This window comes from Nymphaea colorata, chromosome 1 (genome assembly GCF_008831285.2).
Source record: "Nymphaea colorata isolate Beijing-Zhang1983 chromosome 1, ASM883128v2, whole genome shotgun sequence".
Lineage (NCBI taxonomy): Eukaryota > Viridiplantae > Streptophyta > Magnoliopsida > Nymphaeales > Nymphaeaceae > Nymphaea > Nymphaea colorata.
The window spans coordinates 40,327,599-40,350,949 of record NC_045138.2 but is presented as its reverse complement, the minus strand read 5'-3'; the positions used below and the strand labels follow the sequence as shown (position 1 = coordinate 40,350,949).

General features: G+C 40.3%; 2 protein-coding genes across 2 annotated transcripts; both read left to right on the top strand.

Annotated features, from left to right (window-relative positions):
* Positions 1-1,069: 1,069 nt before the first annotated feature.
* Positions 1,070-7,781, top strand: LOC116265778 (uncharacterized). The gene is made up of 8 exons (XM_031646689.2): positions 1,070-1,438; positions 3,681-3,718; positions 4,388-4,447; positions 4,565-4,648; positions 6,009-6,043; positions 6,624-6,709; positions 7,393-7,458; positions 7,544-7,781. Exons 1-8 carry the CDS (start codon positions 1,372-1,374, stop codon positions 7,576-7,578), a joined length of 471 nt encoding a protein of 156 aa, XP_031502549.1. The 5' UTR covers positions 1,070-1,371; the 3' UTR covers positions 7,579-7,781.
* Positions 7,782-11,153: 3,372 nt separating this feature from the next.
* On the top strand, positions 11,154-23,119 carry LOC116259252 (acyl-coenzyme A oxidase 3, peroxisomal). The gene is made up of 13 exons (XM_031636979.2): positions 11,154-11,779; positions 13,575-13,692; positions 13,786-13,893; positions 14,024-14,196; positions 14,306-14,405; positions 14,581-14,655; positions 14,778-14,908; positions 16,581-16,716; positions 16,787-16,906; positions 17,007-17,153; positions 17,233-17,337; positions 17,416-17,517; positions 22,711-23,119. Exons 1-13 carry the CDS (start codon positions 11,313-11,315, stop codon positions 22,969-22,971), a joined length of 2,043 nt encoding a protein of 680 aa, XP_031492839.1. The 5' UTR covers positions 11,154-11,312; the 3' UTR covers positions 22,972-23,119.
* Positions 23,120-23,351: the final 232 nt, after the last annotated feature.

Below are 23,351 nucleotides of genomic sequence, written 5' to 3'. Positions count from 1 at the left end.
AAACTTATCGGGCCGACCCGGTTTCTTTTTTTCGGGCTTAAACCTGGGCTAGAGTGGAGCCAAATAACAGGTACTCCTTCTATACCCAACATCCATATCTTTCCAATATTTAAAAAAAAAAACCAGAATTTTGACTTGAAAACATGTAACCAATTGCATCCAACGTCATTCCACTTTAAAAGAATCTCTACCTTTTTCCTTTGCACTTTGGCACATTTTAGCTGAGTGGATGTCATTGTAGAATATGATTCTTTTGTTGAAAAGGGGGAAGATCAAGTTATAGCAGAATTGCTTAAAGAGATTGACGGATTCAGCCTTATATTCGTCGATATTTTAATAAAATATAAATCGATAATATATATATATATATATATATATATATATATATATAGTTTTTAAAGTTAGACTCAAATTGCAAGATAAAACGAAACTCTTTATATTAAGTTGGATTATATTCGTTGCATTAACTCAATTTGAAACTCTAAATAGGAATGTCAACATATTGGATTCCAATCAATGCCTACATATTCAGATTTAAACTCGAATTTAAATAAAAATAAAAAAACTTTATATCACATCCAAATATGATTTTTTTAAATTCATAATTCGAATCTAATCATATCCAAATTTTTTATATTGACATCGAATAAGAATCCAACTTTTAAATATTCAACCCCATCCAAAGCACGTTATGATATACTAAGAATGAATGTTCAAAATGTATGGATATTGACTATAAGATATTTATTTAAAACTGAATCTAAATCCAACCAAATCTTTATTTAAAATGGAAAATGAATCCAAACGCATGCCATTTTTAAATTTGAGTCACTTTCAATTTCTTAATCGAATGGTAATTTTTTTTTTCATAATAACTTTTTTTATAAATATTTTGGTCAGATATGCAATCTAGATGGGATCAATTGACACCCACAGCCTGATCATTTGCTAAACATTAATGAGTTTCGAGTTTCGGATCCGTTGATCCAGAATTGCTGATAATATATTTTTTCCGAGGGGCGGAGGCCGGGGGTGGCATTGCCGCGAATAGATGAAGTCAAAAGGGTTTCGCCGTCAATAAGGGCGGGAGACCGCGCGCTTTCCCGATCCCGAGGACGGCAGGTCGAAGAAGGTACTTTCTGGGAGAGGAAGATAAATAAAGCAAACCCTCCCGCCCTGTACCTCTCCCTCTCCCTCCCTCCCTCCCTCTCTCTGGACGGGGAAAGAGTGACAGAAAGTGAGGCCAAAGAAGGACTTGAGATTTGGAAGCCCCAGCCTCTACCTCGCCCCCCTTTGTTTCTTGTCTCTCTCTCATCGTCCTCTGACAGAGTCTTCTGATTATTGCACCGGAGAGGGAGCGAGAAAGAAAGAATGGGTAGGGGGAAGTTCAAAGGGAAGCCCACCGGACGCAGGCATTTCTCTACCCCGGAGGAGATGCGTGAGTTCTCTCTCTTCGTCTTTTCTGAATTTTGTTCTCTTTTATCACATGCTGCTATGGCGGGGATTTGGCCCACGTACCAAGATGAGCGGGATAAGGTTATTAGGTGAGATAGTGAGATATCTTCGTCCGGGTTACTTTGAATGAGTGGATGCGTGTCCGGATATATCACGCCTTTGCTTACTGGAGAACCTGTATGTGTGGTCTTTGAAAGGAGAGATCACTGAGATTCATGTGCGATCTAAAGGAAGTGATCGCTGCAGTAGCTTGAACGATTGGTATAGGCAGCATGCCACTCCAGTAGCTCGATCGATTACCATAGGTGGTTTGTCATTGTAATTCGGAAACTTTGGGTCGATTGCGGTGGCGATCAATTGATTTCAGCAATCTTGTTGGCTTTTGATATCTAGGGTTTCTGATTAGTAGTAAACAATGATAATTCTCTCGTTCCTTTGACGTGCGTTTACTTGCTTCAATGTGTAGACGAACTGGTTTCTTCTTGTTATTGCTGTTCAAGTTAGTGTTTGCCTTGTTCTTGTTCTTATACTTGCGGATCTTCCTTTAGTTGTGGTGTTCAAGAGTTGCGTAATGTTGAGGATTTGTCCAGTTTCCTAGGAAAAAGTGAATGGAATATGCTTTGTTCTAGCTCCGATTTGTTCAGCTCCATGTTTCGTTAATGAAGCAGTACAATTTCCTGAAGTAGACGATGGTTTCGTGGCAATCCCTTTTATTTTTTGCTTCAGACACATTTCAGGATATTTGTCTGTTCTGCACGTGGTGAGAGTTTATGTACAACTTTTTAGCAAGCAAAACATTCACATAGAGCTACTTAGGAAAGTTTCATAAGAAGCCTTGTGATATACATCTTACTTTTGTAAACTCAGTAAGCAAGATGTGACAGAAGATATAATATGAACGTTGTAGACATAAAATCTGAATAGCTTGTATGACTTCGAGAGTATTAAGTTTTACCATATCACAATTTGAATTGCTTATGGATGAAAAATAAAGTTGATATCAAGGTGCTGATTTAGATGGCAAGGAACTTCTTTGCGTAGAGGAGGTTTCAGAGCTTGAACTTGTGCTTGATAAAGCTGATCAATTGGGACCTTCCAGCACTTAGGTGACTGTGGTTTGTGCTTCAGTCTTCTAGGTTTGGAAGAAAAGAATTCAGTCATCATTAGAACATGAGATTCAGTGTCCTAGTGAATTTCCTCATTAGAGTTCATCTTCTCAAGCTTGATCAGAGGTTTGGTATCACCTCCATGTTGTTTGTCATCTTACTAATTCTTGTTCTGTGGTCTACTGGGCTTCTAATTTCTTGTGTTTGTGATTTATAAATAGGACCACTGGTCAAATGAGTTTTTGTTTTACAATCGCCTCTTGAAAGGATCATTGTAATTTATGTGCAATCAATTCAATTATGGATATATTGGTAGGTGGATGCTCTCGAATGCTTGTCTTTCTTGTGATTTTGATGCTGCCTTGTCTTTAGACCTTTGTGAACGAGTTTTGTTTTCTCGAGAAGGAGGTCTGAAGTAGGGGAGACAAATTCTTAGTCGTGCGTGATAAAAGCATTAACAAAGAGAGGATGCAAACCAAAACTCCACCACTTTCATCAGCAGAAGCCTTATTTCTTTTGCTTAATTGGAGCATGTTGAACGCCTAAGTGACTAAGTCATGCCCCAAAATAAGGGAATGCTGATTGACACACTAGTCTTTTCACTGAACTGCACATTAGAACCATCTATTTCATTCTATCCATTTTTTCCTTTTTGGTATGATTAAAATTGATCCTCAAGAAAGGCTTCCTAGCATTATCAGTAACACTTGACTTGCACAACAGCACTGTTAAAACATTGACTTATGGATTATCTGATTTGTTCTTGCCTTGTGTTTTTGTGCTTTTGCTTCTCTGGTGGAGCATCCCTTCTCTGTGTTCCGGCCATCTTGTGGTATGAATTATTAAACTAATGACTAATGAGTTTTGTGATGCTTCTGAATGTATGAAGATTTCACATGCATGTAATTGAAGATGTCCTTGTAGGTGATATAAATATATGCGTTATTGCCTTCACAAATGTACGTATTTTAATTTATTCCAACTGTTTCTTTATTCTTCTTTCTTATTTACCTTTAACATTGGTTTATTTTATCTGGCTTAGTTTATGTTAAGGTTGATTTTGATATGGAATCTACAAATTTGATCGCCTGATATTTTTTAATATTTTCCAAAATTCAGTTGCTGGTTCCTCTGCACGGCCACGTACTTTTAGACGGGTATGGAATCTATAGTCTCAATGCACCATCATTTGCAAATGATTATTGATTTTTCTCGTCACATTAGTATTATGTCTAGTCATTTCAATGACTTTGAGTTATTTTAAGTTTCAAATTCTAAGTCGATATGAAGCATGTGCTGGTCTTGTGGCCATTTTCCCATTTGTAGAGTGACCAGGTACATACTGTTCTTACTATATGTGATCTTATTTTAAACTTCATGAAGATGCCTCTAAATTTTATGAATGATTTTCAAAATGTGGTTGCTGTTGATCAGAGATTGAAGTGAAAATATCGTGTCTAAAGTAAAATTTTCATTATGGCACCATTGTGAATCTTTTTTCCTTTTTTTCTGTCCTAATACTCAGTTGGACAGAAACCTCTTGCCTGCATAACTTTATCATTCCTCATAGGTGCATCAACTACAGAAGTGCTATTAGCTTTGCAATTACTGCCAATAAAACAATATTATTAGCAGCAAATGTATAACAGGAAAATTCATTGGTGGTGTTCTGGAATTTATATTTTACTTTGGCATTAGGCTGCTTACAGGCATTTTTCAGTTTTCAGTTCTCCAAAGGACTAGGCGTTGAAAATATCTAATGAAGTAATTGGTAAATCTCTTCCTGTTCTTGTTTACTAAAAGTAATAACCACTTTTGTTTCTCAGGATGAGGAAGAAGAATCTGAAGAGGAAGAAGAAAGTTCGGAAGGAGAAGTTGAAGAAACGGTAGAGATCTTTAGTCTGCTCTGGGATTCAATTTATCTATGTCAGCTGTTGTCTCTAATAGTATCATATAATTTCCCTTGTTTTGACTTGTTGATGTTTGTTTTTCTTTATTTGCAGAAAAAGAAAGGGACACAAGGCGTTATTGAGATTGAAAATCCTAACCTAGTTAAGCCTAAAACTTTGAAAGCAAGAGATGCTGATGTAAGTTATGCTTCTTTTTATTGTTCATACTTTTTCAGTCCATTCTTTTTAATTAATTGTCAAGGATGTTTCTGAATGTTGTGTCTAAGTTGGGGACTTCAATTAAATGGCATGTCATTATCATGTTTAATCTCCTACATTTATAGCAGGAAAAAAACAAACACATGATCAGAAAAAACTCAAGCAAGGGTAAAAACATAACTATATGTAACAGCTTGGTATCCTTCACTACTTTGTTTGCAACAGCTTCCTGCCTAGGTGTAGGGAAAATATACACCAGTTACTGATACCTGGCCTGATCTTTTATTTGAGAGTCTCTCTCTCTGCACCAGCAACAAGTACACATACAAATGAATGCCATCAGGACTGCAGCCTTGCAGGCTTCACAAACCTGCAAAAATATGCTTGATCCTGCAAAACAAATTGAATAAAACTTCATAAATGCTTACTGCTACAAATTTGCTAGCATGATAAGAAGTAACAATTCCATGGCCCTTGAAGAACCAAATTAAAATGTGGATCAGTAATTTTGAAGGGCTGAAGTAAGATTCATTTTTTAAAGGCGAGGTTCATTCAAACTTGTGAACAAATTTTTCTGTTTCTGGAGGGAAGCTTTGTATTACCAGCAGTATATATGCAATGTGAGCTGGAAGTTTTAGAGGTTTGGGATTGTTGATCAATGATCAACAAGTGGAGGCTTGATATCATTATTTAATTTATTTCACAAAAATTTCTAGATGGAAAAGTAAATCAGTGATGAATCTAATCAATGGATCCAGTGTCGGTTGAAACTTGAAACTAATTAATAAAGAACAAATAACTGTGATCATATTTCTCTTGCAGATCTGGTATTGTTTGAGATGTCTCCATGTTTATATGTGTGTCGTGGACATCTGTGTGTATGTGTTTCCATGCACTGTCTCTGCATGTGTATTGATAACTTACTTGGCTAGCATCATGTGTATTGGGGACCTTATAGTGACCTCCAATAAAATTAAATTCATGCATACCTTTGATCAGCAGGATGTTGTTTAAAAGGAAATCATCTGTATTTATATATATATTTTTCTTTTTAGGTAAACTGCTATAACTACCTGTTGTATGTGTTTGCATATTGACATGATTGGCCTTTTTCTCTCACTGCATTATTATTTTTTGTGAATTTAAGAAACGTTAGTTTTACTAGCATTTGTGCTTCTCTTGAGGATTTTTTTTTTGGGTTGCTCTTACTATACTAAGTGGCCTTTATTTACCATCTATGTTCAAACTAATGAAATGAAGTTTCTTTTATTTTCCTTTCATGTGATGGTTTATTGTCTGCTTTGAAAATTTTGTTTCTGACCTTTTGTCTATCTTGCAGTTGGAGCAAACAACCGAGCTTTCAAGGCGTGAGAGGTGACCTTATAATTCTTCATGCATTTGATTGTTTTTATTATTTTCAAATGGACAAGCTTTACGAGTTACCAAAGGCCTTCCTTTCCCCTTCCCCTCCCAAAACAAAAAAGTCAACCAAGTACCAGGAAATAGAAATGATGTTGGACTTATCTCTCTGGGAATTTGAGAGTGGATTTAACCTAAATGTGGACCTACCTAAACTTTATCTGGAGATGGTTCCTTTCTTGCTTATGTTGGTAACATAGATGTGAAACTGGTTTGATATTTTTGGGCCCCAATAATTTGTTGTAACTGGATGTCGATATTTTTCCCCTGCAACAATGAAGTGTTTGTAACAACAACTCATTTGTATCAGTTTATTATGCAACACTAAACAAACCTTTGGATAACGACCTTCATCATATGCTATTCTGTTACATGTGTGGCCCTGTTTATTAGACATTCAAAGATGATTGTCTGTCAATGCCTGTGCTACTCTTGTGCAAGATATATATATTGTTTTCTTATAGTGCATAGTTATTGGTATTTTCTGTGACGTTTTACATCTCACGCTCTTTTGAACATTTTTGTTGTTATTCAGGGAAGAGATAGAGAAACAAAAGGCTCATGAACGTTATATGAGATTGCAGGAACAAGGGAAAACAGAGCAAGCTAGAAAAGATTTAGGTAAGGTTTTCTGAATGATTATCTTTGTTTTGTTTTCCAGTTAAAAATATTATGACCAAAATAATCAAAATAGATTATTTGATTGGGTTTTTTGATATTCATCCTTAGCTTTGAACAACTGCCCACCCATCCTACCTTATAGTGGTTGACTACTCCATACCTTTTAATGTAACCATTTCAAATTGGTTCTTGAGGTTAAATTTGTTAATGGAAATGGGTTTTTATTTTCATACTTAAAGTGATGTATGTCCTTGAAAAAAAAGAGAGAGATTACTTGGTGTGTCCTGGCATGCGAGTATTTTTTATTCTAGAAAAAACAAAATTACTGTGCTGACAATACAACCATGTTACCATGGTAACCTACTAAGCATTGTTAAAACTGAAAAATTAAAAATGGGAACGTCATGAAGGGATTTGTCATTTAGACAAGGATGTATTTGTCCGTTGGCTATAAGTTCAGGGTGAGTAGGGAACAACCGTACTTAATTCTTTTTTATGTCTGGAAAGAATAGCTCATGTTGATGGGCTTTCTTCTTCATGCACTAATTTGCAGATCTATGTTTGTTTTTTTTTTTTTAAAAAAATTAGTGCATGTTAATTTTAATATTGATGACACTAGTAATGATTTATGTGGAAGATGTAGTGTTCTATATTTTATGTGGCGTTGTCTTTGTGATTTTCAGAACGACTGCAGTTGATCCGACAACAAAGGGCAGAAGCTGCAAAAAAGCGGGAAGAAGAAAAAGCTGGTATATCTATTGTTCATTTCTAGTTATTATATGACCAAGCTAGAAGTGTCTGTCTCTCGCAGCTAATTTTTTGATTTTACTGCAGCCAAAGAGTTGAGGAAGACCCAGGCTCGCAAATGATAAGAATTGCGAAATAGATGCATCAGATATAAGAAATTCAAGTATTTTAATTGTAAAAGGGTAAATTAGTGCATTATAAGTGCCATAGCAGATATTTATTCAACTGAGAGCAACCTCTATTTTATGTCTGAATATGAGCAGGGGAGATCCTGCTTCCTTTTCTTTAATGCTGCAGGTGTCTCTTCTGTTGGATCGTCTTTGCATGTTGCTGTCATGCTTGTCTTAATTATTTTAAAATAAGCTGCTAACTTATCACCGTAAGTGGATGATAGTCATGCTAAACCGAATCGGGTGCCTTTCTTTTTAGCCCAAAGAAATCTGGGTCATCATACGTCTCCAAGTGGTGCGAACTAATGCTTCACCAATTTTCGTCGCTCTTAACAAACTTCGGAAGTATCTATTCATTTTGCGTTGTTGACACCGTTGAGGTATTTTATGTTGAATCAGGCAATAACTTTCATATTACTTTATTCATGAATCTTTTGACTTCAGTCTAAGGATGGATCGTTGTTGCTGGGAGATTGTCCGTGTCACGTATGCTTGAATGTGTTTGAATATGCATATTCAGAGACAAGTTGAGGCTGGGTAGATTCGTGCCTTTTGTATCACGTGACGCACGAACTGTTAAAATTTTGACCTGCAACTTGAAGACGTGAGAGAAGGGAGAGATTTGTACGAATTCAACAAGTGACATTGGACAGCATGAGAAAATCTTGGCTGAAATATATCACAAGACAAACTATAGTTGGTCTTGTAAGGTTTCAAGCCAGAAAATATGACCAGCCTTTCTTATCTGCTAGAAATCTGAACCAACAGTACCGGTATCTAGAGAAAAGCCTAGCTTCGTGTTTTGTGGCGATTTTGTTGTGTCGTTACTGCGGGAAAAGCAACCTTCTCTGTGATACTTTGTGTGTGCGTGGGTGCATGCGTGATAACGTGTAACCAAGAGTGCATGGAGATTTTAGATGATAAATTGATGGCACTTATTTTTCAATACTGCATATACTTCCCCACGTTACCATTCGTCTCGCAAGTTGAGGTTGGATTGTTAAAACCAGTGGCGAGGCGGCGAATGTGCAGCTTTCACTGTTGCAAAGTGAGCATGAGCATGTCTATTCCATGTGTCTCTATCACACACGCTCTCTATTGTAGACAGGAAAAATACTTAGATCCAAACTTTTGGTTAAGAACTTTTTTTCTTCTAAATATCACTTGAAAACCAATAATGACATCTCCTCTTGAGCTTCTTATATTGCCTATGATCAAGCCTGGCAAGTGTCAAGAGTTGAACAAACCGAGTTTGCGTTCACGCTTTTATCAATAATGTAGCTTGGTCAAGCTCGATGTCGAAGAAACAACGACAGATGGCCTAGATGGGCCCTCCTTCAATGTCAAATAGGCGTCCTTGAATTTGAGCTCTTTTGTCTACTAACAAAGGAATACTTCGACAAATTGCTTAGTAGTTAATACTTCAATAAGTTGCTGTTAAATATCAATCCTAAAATCTAACATGTTTAAAATCTACCGATTGTCCGGCTTGCTTATACATGTTAACCCGAGAGCAAACTCGTTTCTTCATGTTCAACTTGCTGCGATAATTTTACCTGTAGGAACGCGCACTCGACAAAGCCAACAAACCAAGCCATGTAAAGCTCTGTTTGTTTTCCAGCACTGCCTACAATGTTGAAGAAGTCGGAAAACCCTTCAAATGGGTTTCTGACGGTCGTATGCGATGCCTAATTGAGATCATGTTCCATTTGTGCTGTGTTTGAGAACTTCCGAAAGGCCAATGCTTCTATGACATCAAACTCATTTGCAGAACATTCTCCAGGAAATGGATTCTGCCAAACACTTCCTATTATTAGGGCATCTTAATACGTGTGCTGCAGAGGATCAAAAGCTTAGACGGATCTGAGCAGCTTTTTGGGTGGCGTTCGAAAGATTCCTATCAATCTTGCTTGATTTCTGGTTTGTATGATAATGCAGGCATGTGAACATAATTTGCCACAAATATCTGGTCATTTTTCTTAAGATAAGGAAGCTGTGCATAAGATTGCGACTAGATTATGCCCATAAAGATACATCCTGGGTATTGAACTCTTGACCTTAGTTTTAACCCCTTGGTTGCTGTCGTCATATTCTGGAATATTTCAACTTGTTTGAATTTTTTATTGGTCAATAGAGAAAGAAGAAGTCATTGAGTTCAATATGACCTGTTCTGTATTTACATACTGCAAAAAAAAAAGATGGTTGACAAACTTTTATCATGATCCTTCTTTATGTGTTGGGCCTTCTTTATGTGTTGGGCAATTAGTAAGTGTATTTCATCCATCCAAGAGAGCCGAAGCCCTTACCTTTTTCGTCTACCTAACATAGCGGCACTGCTTTATCCCCCTTTACATGACTTCACTCATGTTTCAAAAATGTTGGTAATTGACACGTCTATAGAGACAAATATGAGATAGAACACTTTCTTAACAAAAGGAGCAAAACATCTGCCCCTTAAATAAAAAGGGAGGATTGCATTGACGCATCAATAGAGACTATCTCCGCCATACGAAATAAAATATTTTTGTGGAAGCATAAGAAAGCATTTCCATGCATGAGAGGAGGCTAAGTCTCTTTCGTAAGAAAAGCCATCCCTTTCAGATCGAAAGTTATTATTTTCATGAGGCCCACGGACTTCTTCCTCAGAAGCTGTTTGCTTTTTGAGGAGTAAGTCCACTTCAAATGAAAAGGGGATGAAGAAAGATGCTCCGAATTACGTTGCACTCCAAGAAATTGTAGTTCAAGGCAGCCATCGGATCCAGCTAAGTCGGCCACTGATTGGATCCACCTCGGCCAATTTAGCCCGATTCAGAAGGCACACTAAATCAAACCCATGTTCATTCATGTGCGTAGTTGCATTTTTTTTTTATTAGGTCGAGTTTGATTCCCCACAATTAAAACCCACGAAACTGTGTATTTCAGCATCCACCCCCAACTTGGATCTCAAGTCTACGCTATCGTGTGAAAAAAAATAAAAACTAGCATTTAAGATCCGAGGGGGGACAGAGGTGGTCAGACCTCAAAACTGTGATCTCTCTGCGGATCTGAAATTAAAAAAAAAGACCTTAATGTCTTAAGTTGTTTCTAACAAATTAAGCTTTGTTGATCTGAGTGGCTGATTTGAAGAATTAGATCTGCAATGATAAACACAAACTTTAAACCGTTTCTTGAACTACCAAAGATTTGAGTCATAACCACAAATTTGATTTTGTAGATTGTGATCAGAACGAGTGATTTAATATGAATTGCTTCATGGATTACAGGTTTAGATGCAGAAGTTATGTTTCTTACACTACAAAAAAAATTCAGACGATCGTCATAAACTATGGGTAGTGTGCAAGTCCCAAGGAACTTCAGAATCATTCCAATTTTATCGGATGCATACGAGGAAACTGCGGTGTCGACATATTAAGATATTTATGTCATCTGTAGAAAGTAAACGTGGATAAGGATGGGGACGGATTCGAACGCTTCATCACCGTCGCTGTTAGCCTGCCCAGTCAAAAAGATAGGATCTTCCGTCTTTGGACAGGCCGTTGAAAACGTGCAACGGCTGCTTTCGTTACTCCTTCACGTTACCGCCATCACCCCGCGACAACCTACCGTCGTCATCGTCGTTCTCCATTTTAAGCGACTACCATCATCTGAGAGTCACCAACCAGAGAGAGAGAGAGAGAGAGAGAGAGATGGCGTCGTCCAAAGAGCAGCTTGCCCGGAGAACCCAAATTCTCAGCGGTCACCTCCTTGCCGAAAAATCAAGTACCCAGATGCGGGCCTTGCCGTGCCTGTCATTCTCCCCGCCTGAGGCGTCGGAGAGGTTCGATTTCAACGTCCACGACTTGAGGCGGTTGCTGGACGGCCACAACCTCGAGGATCGCGACTACCTCTTCGAACTCATGAAGGGCAGCGAGCTCTTCAATCCCAGGAGGTTGGGGTCGCGGCTTTTCGTCTCCCCCGACTACAACCATTCGATGGAGGAGCAGAGGGAGGAGACCATGAGGAGGGTCGCCTTCCTGTCAGAACGCGGAGTCTTCGATGGGTGGCTCACCGGTTCCGGCCCCGAGAGCGCGCTGAAGTCGATGGCTCAGCAGGAGTGCATAGCGATTTTCGATCATTCACTCGCGATCAAGCTCGGGGTTCATTTTTTCCTCTGGTAAGAAATCAATGGGCCGATCCTTTCTTTTTTGGTTTAACTCATGCTCTGGTATTTCTTGTGTATGTTCGAGATCGAATTTTTGAGCTATTATGCTTGTGAGTTTCGGCTCATTGTGGAGCTTGGAGCTTTCCTCTCTTGGAGTGTGGACAGTGGTATCCTTTTTTTTTCCTCCCCACTACGGGGACGACGGGGATGGATATTTAATGTTTTGAAGATTTCTACTTTTCCCTTGACAAGCTTAAATACAGGTTACTGAGTTTTCATGAGAAAATGTTTTCAAAGCGTTGACTTCTGAAATCAGCAACACGCTTTGCGGAAGTTCTGCTTATTATGTTATTATTCAGCATTAGTAGGGAAATTTGAGCTTGAAGAGCATAATTCTTGAAGGATATGAAGTTTGCTGTCTGGTTATGAATAATAAAGAGAACCGGTATCAGAGTAGGTCTAGATGGTTTCTAGAGTTCAGAAATGCGTATTTGGAGGGAAACTTTCATGTCCAGTCTTCTTTTTCTATTCTGTTCAGATGCAAAACTGGTTCCCGTCGGATTGGTTTCAGCATCATTTTGCTCCTACCACTGTTATTCAAGTTTTCTCAGGTTGGCCACATCCAAGACTGATCAATGCCAAGAAGTCCGCTCTGTTGCAGTACAATAGCCTTTACAGAAAAAATTTGACCCAACTGTTGGGCATAAGTGGTCAGTGCGATAAATACATAATTGTTCGTTGTTTATGTCTTTGCAATCAAGTAATGATCAATCAATCTTGAATGGTTTAGGTCTTCAACGGTTAAAAACTGCTACATAAACAGTCAAGGAGGAGCTCTAGAAGTGTCACTAAATCCTAGTTCACCAGAGTATGCATGTTTAGACTACCAATAGCATATATGAAAAAGTAAAATTTCATAGGTTATGTCACTGCCTATGTGAATCAAAGTTAGAGCTACGGTGTTTGGTGAAACTGATGTCATATATAGCTGTTAATTGTTCTGCAACCGTAATGTCAATTTGTTAAATTGGGCATCAAGGATAAACTTGGGATAGCAAATGCAACGATTAGGTCATCGCAAGGAAGTCCAAGGGAACTTAGTGCTATGCATATTTATGATTTGTCTATGAACTGCTAATTTAATTCCCCTTATTTGATGGTTATGATTTATGAATTATATTACCTCTTTTGAGATCTTACTTGAAATGAATTAAAGCAAAGTTACTAGGTGCGTGCTTATGAAATGCACTTTAGAAGCAACGAGGTAGGCTATTCAAGAGTGCCTAGGGAACACGATTTTAAAAGAGGAACTTTCCTTCCCCTTCCAAAGGTAGTGTGGTTCTCATATAAAGGAGGCACACTTCCATTTTTCAAGAAACACACACTTCCTAGAATTTGTTTTGTTTCCTTTCTCCCTTCTTCGCTTCCTTTTTTAGCTTCCAGTTCACTTCATGAACCACTTTCTACTTGCTTCCTGTTTCACTTCTGGTTTGTTACCCACTTCAAGCTTTTTGAAAAGTTTTAAAGGCCTCACTTCCTTTTTTGCTTCCAGTTCACTTCATGAACCACTTTTCTACTTGCTTCCTTGTTTCACTTCTTGTTTGTTACCCACTTCATGCTTCTTGAAAAGTTTCAAAGCATAAGGTGCTGTAAATGTAGCTCCTTCCGCAAACCCTGCAACTGACATGCATTTTTTCTTTTGTTGCTGCTGATCAGATAGGATGCTGTTCATAAATAATTTCTTCATGAATAAATATTATATTTATGTACAGAAGCTTAGAATAATCTTCGTTGGCTTCCGTAACAGGGGTAATGCAATAAAGTATCTGGGAACCAGACGTCATCACGAGAAGTGGTTAAAAGACACTGAAAACTATAGAGTGAAGGGTTGTTTTGCAATGACTGAGCTGGGCCATGGAAGCAATGTAATCTGGGAGTATTACCATAGCTTGTACTAGTATGTGATGCTGTTCTTTTCCCATTATTTTGACATGCCTTGTTGCAATCATTTTGCTTAGGTACGGGGAATCGAAACTGTCACCATCTATGACCCAAATACAGGTGAATTTATTATAAACACACCCTGTGAATCAGCTCAGAAATATTGGATTGGAGGGGCTGCTAATGTAAGAAACAGAAAGTTTTCATTTTTTACATTGAGATCTTGTCTCACCAGCTTAGAACAGTTTCTGATCTCATCTATTTAGTGCCTTCAAGTTGAATGCTTATTTTCCACCTCACTTTTTATTTTTGCAGCATGCAACACATGCAATAGTTTTTTCACAACTTTATATAAATGGGAGTAACCAAGGTGTCCATGCATTCGTCGCACAAATAAGAGATTCAGAGGGAAATGTGTGCCCCAATGTTCGTATTGCTGACTGTGGTCATAAGATTGGCCTGAATGGAGTAGATAATGGTCGAATATGGTAACTTTCTCAAGGGCATATTTAATTGTCTTTCAACCTGTCTTCTTTTAATTTCTCCAGAATTCATATTTATATAAGTACTTTTTTTATTGGCTCCCAATCGCCTCAGGTTTGACAATGTTCGTGTACCTCGTGAGAACTTACTAAATTCTGTTGCTGACGTATCTCCAGATGGACATTATCAAAGTGCAATAAGTGATCCAGATCAGGTGGAAATAAATTCTCAGATTAACTAGTGCAGTTCGTCCTGTAGTTTGATATAATCTTTGAACCTGCAAGTTGTTAATGGGTGTTCTTCAATTCATAAATAAATTTAATCTCCATTTGGTTGTTACGCTATTTTTTCTGTGCTTTATGAAAAATGTTACATTTTTCTTTTAACAGAGGTTTGCAGCATTCTTGGCCCCACTAACCTCTGGCCGTGTAAATATTTCTGCCAGTGCAATTTACCAGTCAAAGGTATTTTGGTTTCTTGCAAGAACTGGTTTTCAAATGCAATTCTCTTCTTAATGTCTTCCTTGTCCAGCGCAAAAATTTGTATTTAATATAACTTAAATTTATCTTTCCTTCCAACATTTCAGATTGCACTGGCAATTGCAGTAAGATATTCACTGACTAGACGAGCCTTTTCTGTTTCTTCAACTGGGCCTGAAACCTTGTTGCTTGATTACCCATCTCACCAGCGCCGCCTCCTGCCACTCCTAGCAAAAACGTAAGCTACTTCAGGTTTTTTAATATTTAAATTATTGTACTTAGATGACACAAAAATATGCTTTTCAGTGAAAGGCACCATTATTTATCGCTGGATCAGAAAAGACAATGTATGCCATGTTTGAAAGTCTACATAGCTATACCTTAACATGGTTATTAGGGGTGCATGGTGCTCGGTTAGTTGGATTTTGTATTTGAACACCAATTTCATTTTGCATGCTGTCCAGTCAACTTATAGTCCATGCACCATACTGGATGTGTTTAATGCTAATATATGTACTTTTTTGTTGTTACTTGTTAGTTTATTATAGCATTGACATATTCTAGATATTCTGATGTTTTAATTCATGAAGGCAGCCTATGACTTCTAGTCATTGATATGTCTAGCTTCATAGGGACTTCGCTGCATTGCCGTTGTTAATGCTTTTCTCCAATACCTTTTTGTTCTTTCAGTCCTCCATAGTTTTCTTCTTCTGTCTGTGGCTGCTCTTTGGAACATTGTACTGGGCTGCTCAATGCTGAGATGGTGAGAGAGACAATAAGATGCAGTTCCTCAATTCAGAGGAAATGAGCAGCTGAAAAGTCACTTGGGGGCAGCAATTTGTGGAAGACATTATTTTTTTTACTAGGGTCCAGCTAGCTTTAAATCCCTCAAAATAGCCATGAGCCAACTTCTAAAAAGGGCCCATTTGTGATTCTGAGATATATTTACATTCTGGTGGTTCCAAGTGTTTCTGGAGTCCATGCTGGAGTCTGTTCTATCAATTGCGGTGTCCCTTGTCACTTCTCTACTCTTGGATTTTAGCATCTATATTGATGATAACAATGATTATACTGCGCATTATAGGTAATACATGTGGATGCTCTGTACATGAATTATGACAGGTACAGTTGAACTTTAGTGTTTGTGGTGATCACGAGGGTACAGTAGGTACTTGGTTTTCATGAGTTCTTTTCTGCCTATGAAAGATCGCCATACTGTTGTCTTGGTGCTGGTATTGTCAGTAGTATTATAACATTGACTTCCAGTCTTCCCCTGGGCGGTCTGTTGGTGGGTGCGTGTGTGTAACATATTATGAGGCACATGGGAGGCAAAAGAAAAAAATATCTTTCACTGTTATGATCTCAAATAAGGAAACAAACTACTTCTTGACACGGAGTTATGATTTCTTGGCCTACATCATACTATTATCTTCCATTTGATAATTCTTGTTATAAGGCTAACATGTGTTGGACAATGCTTCTTCATAGTGTTGGGTAAAGCCAAGTATCAAGTGGATTAGTATCTGAGCTAAACTAGCTCTGCTTGATGTTGTATTCTAATAGAGTTGCACGTTACTTCAAATTGCTTCCAGCCATGGTAATGGATCTTCAGAGGTTGAAAGCCAAGTGATAATTACTTGAGCTTGAACATGAAAAATAATGGTGGTGCGATGAGACCTAGTTTTTGCTATCCTCCAGTTTATATTCTTCATTTTTATTCCATGCTTTTTGTTTGTGTATCTGAATGTCTATCTCTGTCTGAAGAACTGGTCTTTATCCTTTCCCAATTGCTTTTAGTGTGTTCATGGTGCACACTAGCAATCGTTCCTTCGTCTTCATTCACTTAAACTGGTTCTGAACGCCGTAACATACAAAGCACAATTTTCATGAATATTTCTAAATATCTGCAGATATGCTATGAGTTGTTCAGCAAATGATTTGAAGAGAATTTATGTGAATAGAACGTCTCAGGACACAAAGGCAGTTCATGTTTATTCTAGTGCATTTAAGGCCATATTCACTTGGCATAACATGCGAACCCTTCAGGTAAGAAGATAATATAGATACTAATTTGTTTTCTTGCTCTTTTGATTGACTGTTAATATTTCTCCATCAGGAATGCCGTGAAGCCTGTGGTGGACAAGGATTGAAGACAGAAAACCGCATTGGCCATTTGATAGGGGAACATGATGTTCAGTCCACATTTGAGGGGGATAACAAGGTGCTTTTGCAACAGGTACAGCGTCCAAATTCACCGTTTTAAACCCCCGCTGAACAACTTTGGGTGCTTTACAGTTTCCTTGTTGCTAACTTGCCATTGACATATTTGGTGATAGGTGAGCAAGGCACTTTTGGCTGAGTATGCAACGAGTCGGAAAAAGAACCAGCCAATCAAGGTTCTCGGTCTGGAGCACATGAATAGTCCCCGACCTGTAATCCCAGAGATTCTTACCTCAGCAATTCTGAGAAGCAGCCAGTTTCAGGTATCACAATCACTTGTTTATGTTAGTTCCCTCATATCTTCAACATACCATATCATGTAATCCACTTTAAATGCATCAGACCCAAATGTTTTGCCTGAGGGAGCGTGATCTATTGAACCAATTTGCTCTGGAAATATCTGAGCATGTAGCGCAAGGGAAAAGCAAGGAGCATGCTTTCATCCTGGTACGAATGGGACATTAATCGCTGTTTATTTTGCTGGTTCAATGCTGTTAGTGAATCTGCCTTTTTTTTCTTGTTTAGAGCTACCAACTTTCAGAAGATTTAGCATGTGCATTCTCCGAAAGGGCTATATTTCAGTCATTTTTGAAGGCAGAGCTGGAATCATCTATGGGCCCTATAAAGGTTAGTATCCGTATCCGTGTATTTGCGCAGTTTCCCCACACGCATGTGTGCTGCTATTACTGGCACCACCATTCCTACTCTATATACTTAATTACTTACACTTGAACAAGTAGGATCTTTGTTAGAATATGTTGTTGTGGGAACCGGGTCCATATCTGGACCCGGTTCTATGGGGCGCGGGTACCGAGGCGAGCTCGGTACCCTAGGCGGCTTCTCCTCTCTCCCTCTATATATTGTCCTTATGTGTAAGTGTTGAATTATGTGGAATAACATTTTCTCTCTCCTAGGGTTGCGGTTGTGCACCTAGGTTAGAGCTTCTCCGTGGTTTTTCACCTCTCTTTGAGGTTTTCCACGTATATTGTGTGTTCCTTCTCTTTCTCTCCATCTTGGTGTGTGTTTCTACATGGTATCAGAGCCAACGCGTGAGAGATCGTTGGTGTGATCGTCGTGTTTCCGCCGGTTTTTTGCCGCTGCTGTCTTCTCCGTTTTTTCTCTGCCGCTGCTGCGCCGTCGCTCACTGCTGCGCCGCCGCCGTCCAGCGCTGCCAGCTGCGCCGCCACCGTCCAGCGGCGCCGCCATCGTCCGGCGCGGTTGTTCTCTGCTGCGTTGCCGTTGTCCATCACTGCCGTTGCCCACTTCAGCGCCGCCGTCGTCCCGCGCCACCGCTGCCCATCACCGTCGCCGTCCATCGTTCCCAGCGTCGCCCAGGAACGTCGCCGCCTGCCTTCCGTAGCCGCTGCCTCATTCCCGTCGCCTCTACCTAGTTCTCGCCGTTGTGCCTCTTGTTGCTGTGTGCGTGTTTGTGATGGCAGACGCGATGGGGACTCAAAAAGATGCTGTTCTTGACGCGGGCAGCGCTTCCAAGACTGAGAACGTGCCGATCCAGGTCACCTCCATCCGTCTGACCAAGGACAATTACCTATCTTGGTCTGCCGCTCTCGAGATTGGGATTACTAGCCGTGGGCGTCTCTCTTACATCACTGGCGACAAACCTGCGCCCATCAAATCTGATCCTCATTGGGCAACGTGGGCGTTGGAGGACAGCCAAGTGAAGGTCTGGATTATCAGCTCCGTGTCCTCCGATATCCAGCCCCTCATTCTGCGGAAGCCGACCTCTTTTGATATGTGGACTGTGCTTGCGAAGATGTATGGTCGCAAGAAGAGACATCTGCGTACCTATCAGATTAAACGCAGTATTTACTCCCTGACACAGGGTGATTTGTCTGTTGCTGCCTTCTATGCTGCCCTGAAGACCAAATGGGAGGAGCTAGATTATCATGTGACTGATGAGTGGAAGTGCGGTTCAGATCATTCCCTCTACTGGGAAAAGGAATGGATGGACCGTACGTTTTTGTTTCTGGGAGGCCTGCGGGATGAATTTGAGTCTATTCGTAGCCAAATTCTTAATGGTGATGAAATTCCGGGGATAGAGGAAGTATATGCCCGAGTTGAGTCTGAAGAACAACGTCGCCAGGTGATGCATCTTGACACCGGTCATGGCCCTTCTGCCTTTGTCAACCGTGCCTCTGGGACTGGGCAGCGTCCTGCCCGGCATTGCACTCATTGCAACAAGTTGGGGCATTCGGTGGATTTCTGTTGGGATCTTCATCCCGAGAAGAGACTGGTCAGAGGTCGTCCTCCCTCTGGCAAGCGTAGCCCTTCTGTGTCTGATTCCAGTCAGAGCAATTCTTCTAGTGGTGCAAAGTCCAAGCTGTCCCCTGCTCAACTCAAGGAGCTACAGGCGTACATCAGCCGCCTATCTACTACCCCTGAGGAGTCCTCCACGTCTGAAGGGGCTCAGCTAGCCCAAGCCCTCGTTGCCTCGACTGATCAAGGTAACCCTTCTCTTGGTGATTGGATTGTTGATAGTGGAGCCACTCACCACATGACAGGGGACTCTAAACTCTTTCAAGAATATCAACTTTCCTCTGGCAAGCAACGCGTGTCTATGGAAATGGTATAGCTGAACGTAAAAATCGTCACCTTTTGAATGTTACCCGGGCCATTATGTTCCAACGCCATGTTCCGAAGCGGTATTGGGGTGATGCACTTCTCACTAGTGCACACCTCATTAACCGTATGCCTACTAGGGTGTTGGATGGTCAGTCTCCTTATTCTACCCTGTGGCCCACTCAGAATCCGTGGCCTCTTACTCCTCGTGTCTTTGGGTGCAGTTGTTTTGTGCATAATCATAGCCCTACTCTCAAAAAGCTTGATCCCCGGTCTATTAAAGGAGTGTTCTTGGGGTACTCTTCCACTCAGAAGGGGTACAAATGTGTGGATCCCACTACTTCCAAAGTGTATGTTTCGAGGGATGTCACATTTCATGAACATGAGTCGTATTTTCCGGTGAATCCTCTTCAGGGGGAGTGTATTGGGCACAAAGGGGAAGAGTATTCCTCTAATCAGCTGATTCAGTTTATGGAGTTTTTGGACTACAAGGTTAGTCCTAGTGTGATTGACACGGTCACGGTCAGTAATGAGAATGGCAGTTATATGGAAGGGGTCACGGTGGATGCTCAGCCCACTGTTGCCAGGGATCACTTGTTTGGCCAGGTTTATGTCAGAAAGGAGAAAGCTACAGTGGAAGATGTTGGTGATGAGGATAGAACCAATCCCAATCCCGTGATCTCCCTGGATGACCCAAGTCCATCGAATGGAGAGCTCCCCATTGCTTTGCGCAAAGGCACCAGGTCATGTACTTCTCACCCTATTCAGAGATTTGTTTCTTATGCTAAGCTCAGTACAAATTACAAATGTTTTATCACAACCTTATCCAAAGTTGTTATTCCCAGGTCGGTGGATGATGCTAAGGATGATCCCAAGTGGTTACATGCTATGACGGAGGAGATGGGTGCGTTAGCCAAGAACAAAACATGGGAAGTGGTTGATATCCCTAAAGGGACACACTTAGTTGGCTCTAAGTGGGTGTACAACGTGAAGTATAAACCTGATGGCACTGTAGATCGATATAAAGCTCGTCTGGTTGCAAAGGGGTTCAGCCAGAAGTATGGGATTGACTATCTTGAGACCTTTGCCCCTGTTGCAAAGTTGAAGACCGTGAGGGTTATTCTTGCTCTTGCTGTGCACAGGAAGTGGCGCATGGACCAGCTTGATGTTAAAAATGCATTCTTGAACGGCCATCTGGAGGAAGAAGTCTATATGAGCATGCCTCCCGGGTATGTTCAAGAGGGAAAATGTTGTCACCTCAAGAAAGCTTTGTATGGCTTGAAGCAGTCGCCGAGAGCTTGGTTTGAGAGACTAAGGATCGTCATGAAGTCTACTGGGTACAAGCAAGGAAATGGAGATCATACCCTATTCATAAAGCAGAGAGATGGTCTGGTGAGTCTTCTCCTTGTCTACGTTGATGATATGATTGTCACTGGCAGTGATGAGGAAGAAAACAAGAAGATGAAGGAGAGATTAGCTAAAGAATTCGACCTCAAGGATCTGGGTAAACTGAGATACTTTCTGGGGATAGAGATTGCTCGATCAGAGACAGGGCTGGTTATGAATCAAAGGAAGTACACTCTTGACTTACTAAAGGAGACAGGTAAACTTGGTTGTCGGCCCTATCTTACTCCTATGGAATCGGGGACTAAGATAAGTATCAAGACAGGCACTATTCTGGATGAGGAAGGAAAAGGGCGATATCAGAGGTTAGTAGGTAAGCTTATCTATCTTACTCTTACTCGCCCTGATATCACGTATGCGGTAAATGTGCTAAGTCAATTTATGCATGCTCCCACGGATTGTCACTGGAAGAGTGCAGAAAGAGTGTTGGGATATCTAAAGAATGACCCAGGAAAAGGACTGCTGTATACTCGACAAGACAAACTTACTATTGAGGGCTACTCAGATGCAGATTGGGCAGGTTGCACTGACACAAGGAGGTCCACTACAGGGTATTGTATTTTTCTTGGAGGTAACCTAGTTGTTTGGAGAAGCAAGAGGCAAGAAGTGTGTTCGAGGTCTAGTGCTGAGGCTGAGTACAGGGCTGTTGCAATGGGAGTTACAGAGATGCTGTGGCTGAAGATCCTTTTGACTGATATTGATGTGGAACTGGAAGATAAAATGAAGATGTACTGTGACAACAAGTCTGCGATTAATCTTGCCAATAATCCAGTTCTACATGACAGGACCAAACATGTGGAGATTGACCGTCACTTTATCCGGGAACGCATTGACTCAAAGGAGCTGATTCTGCCATATATGAAGTCTGAAGATCAAGTTGCAGACGTCCTAACTAAAGGGCTTTGTACTTCTTCATTCGAAAAAAATGTTAGCAAGCTCGGCATGTTTGACATGTATGCCAAGCTTGAGGAGGAGTGTTAGAATATGTTGTTGTGGGAACCGGGTCCATATCTGGACCCGGTTCTATGGGGCGCGGGTACCGAGGCGAGCTCGGTACCCTAGGCGGCTTCTCCTCTCTCCCTCTATATATTGTCCTTATGTGTAAGTGTTGAATTATGTGGAATAACATTTTCTCTCTCCTAGGGTTGCGGTTGTGCACCTAGGTTAGAGCTTCTCCGTGGTTTTTCACCTCTCTTTGAGGTTTTCCACGTATATTGTGTGTTCCTTCTCTTTCTCTCCATCTTGGTGTGTGTTTCTACAATCTTCATGACCAGAAGCCTAGAAGTTGACATGAAAATAATGTTTCTTCAATGTGCAAATAGGATTTATAGGCTAGAAATATCTGGACCCATCATTTTTTGTCTCTCGTAAATCTTTTTGTATAACTCAGTAAAACTTGTCTTCCATGTTTCATTCCAATTTTATCCGATGTCTCCAAACAGCCACATGCCAAGCATAGACCTCCAAATTCGGCAGTTTCTCTTGACGTATAACCTCAAGGGTGGATGTGTCATGATTAAGTAAAAGGGAAGGATGAAGTTGAGCAAATTGAAAGGAAGGATGAGTTTGCCAAATGGTTAATAAATTTTGAAAACGTCGAATATAAGAAGAAGTAACCTCGTTGACATTGTGATCTTTCATCAACTTACTATTCTTTGAAAACTACTTATTTAACAAAAGCACAATAAACTAAACGAGAGCATTACTGTATCTTCCTTCTATAGCAAGCATTATATAGGTGTAATGGGACTAACTCTTCTCTCTCTCTCTCTCTCTCTCTCTCTCTCTCTCCCCCACACCCACCCCCGCCACCGTGTGTGTGTGGAGTGCGGTTGACAGAATGTTCTGGGGTTGCTGCGGACAATGTATGCATTAGTCAGCATGGAAGAGGGCTCGTCATTCCTTCGCTATGGCTTCCTGTCAGTGACCAATGCAGCTGCTGTCCGGAGAGAAGTGGCCAAACTCTGCAGTGATCTCCGGCCTCATGCACTTTCCTTAGTCAGTTCGTTTGGAATTCCTGATGCTTATCTCAGTCCATTGGCCTTTGACTGGATTGAAGCTAATTCTTGGTCTTCTGTTCTCTCAGCCAGCAAAATATAGTGAGCAGTGACGGCGTTCCCTTTTCAGTTAAATAATACCCATGTCGATCAAACATAATAATGGTCTTCCTGTTTCTTCAGTCTCAATAATGCTGTAAAATCTTGTTACTTAGATTATATTCATGTACATGAAATTCATTTTATATCCCCATGAGCTGCTTGTGAGCAAAGCATAAACACGGACCCACACGCAGAAACTGAAGATGTTTGTTCCCTGCATCATGGCTGAAGACGTTGATAAGCTGGTAATTGCTTTTATTAAGTGGCATGAAGATGCTGCAAACACTTAAAGAATTTATTAGTGAATAAACTTCCGTAATAATTGATTCGAACCAAACTTCCGGTTGGTGCAACGGCAGGTTGTCAGAAACGCCTAACTTT

Bases quoted from the DNA above. Each gene is read 5' to 3' on its own strand.
- LOC116265778 (XM_031646689.2), top strand. From the start codon at position 1,372: ATGGGTAGGGGGAAGTTCAAAGGGAAGCCCACCGGACGCAGGCATTTC. The intron at 1,439-3,680 runs GTGAGTTCTCTC...TCCAAAATTCAG, and splicing joins CTCTACCCCGGAGGAGATGC to TTGCTGGTTCCTCTGCACGG. The intron at 3,719-4,387 runs GTATGGAATCTA...TTTGTTTCTCAG, and splicing joins GGCCACGTACTTTTAGACGG to GATGAGGAAGAAGAATCTGA.
- LOC116259252 (XM_031636979.2), top strand. From the start codon at position 11,313: ATGGCGTCGTCCAAAGAGCAGCTTGCCCGGAGAACCCAAATTCTCAGC. The intron at 13,894-14,023 runs GTAAGAAACAGA...TTATTTTTGCAG, and splicing joins GGATTGGAGGGGCTGCTAAT to CATGCAACACATGCAATAGT. The intron at 16,717-16,786 runs GTAAGAAGATAA...TTTCTCCATCAG, and splicing joins ATAACATGCGAACCCTTCAG to GAATGCCGTGAAGCCTGTGG.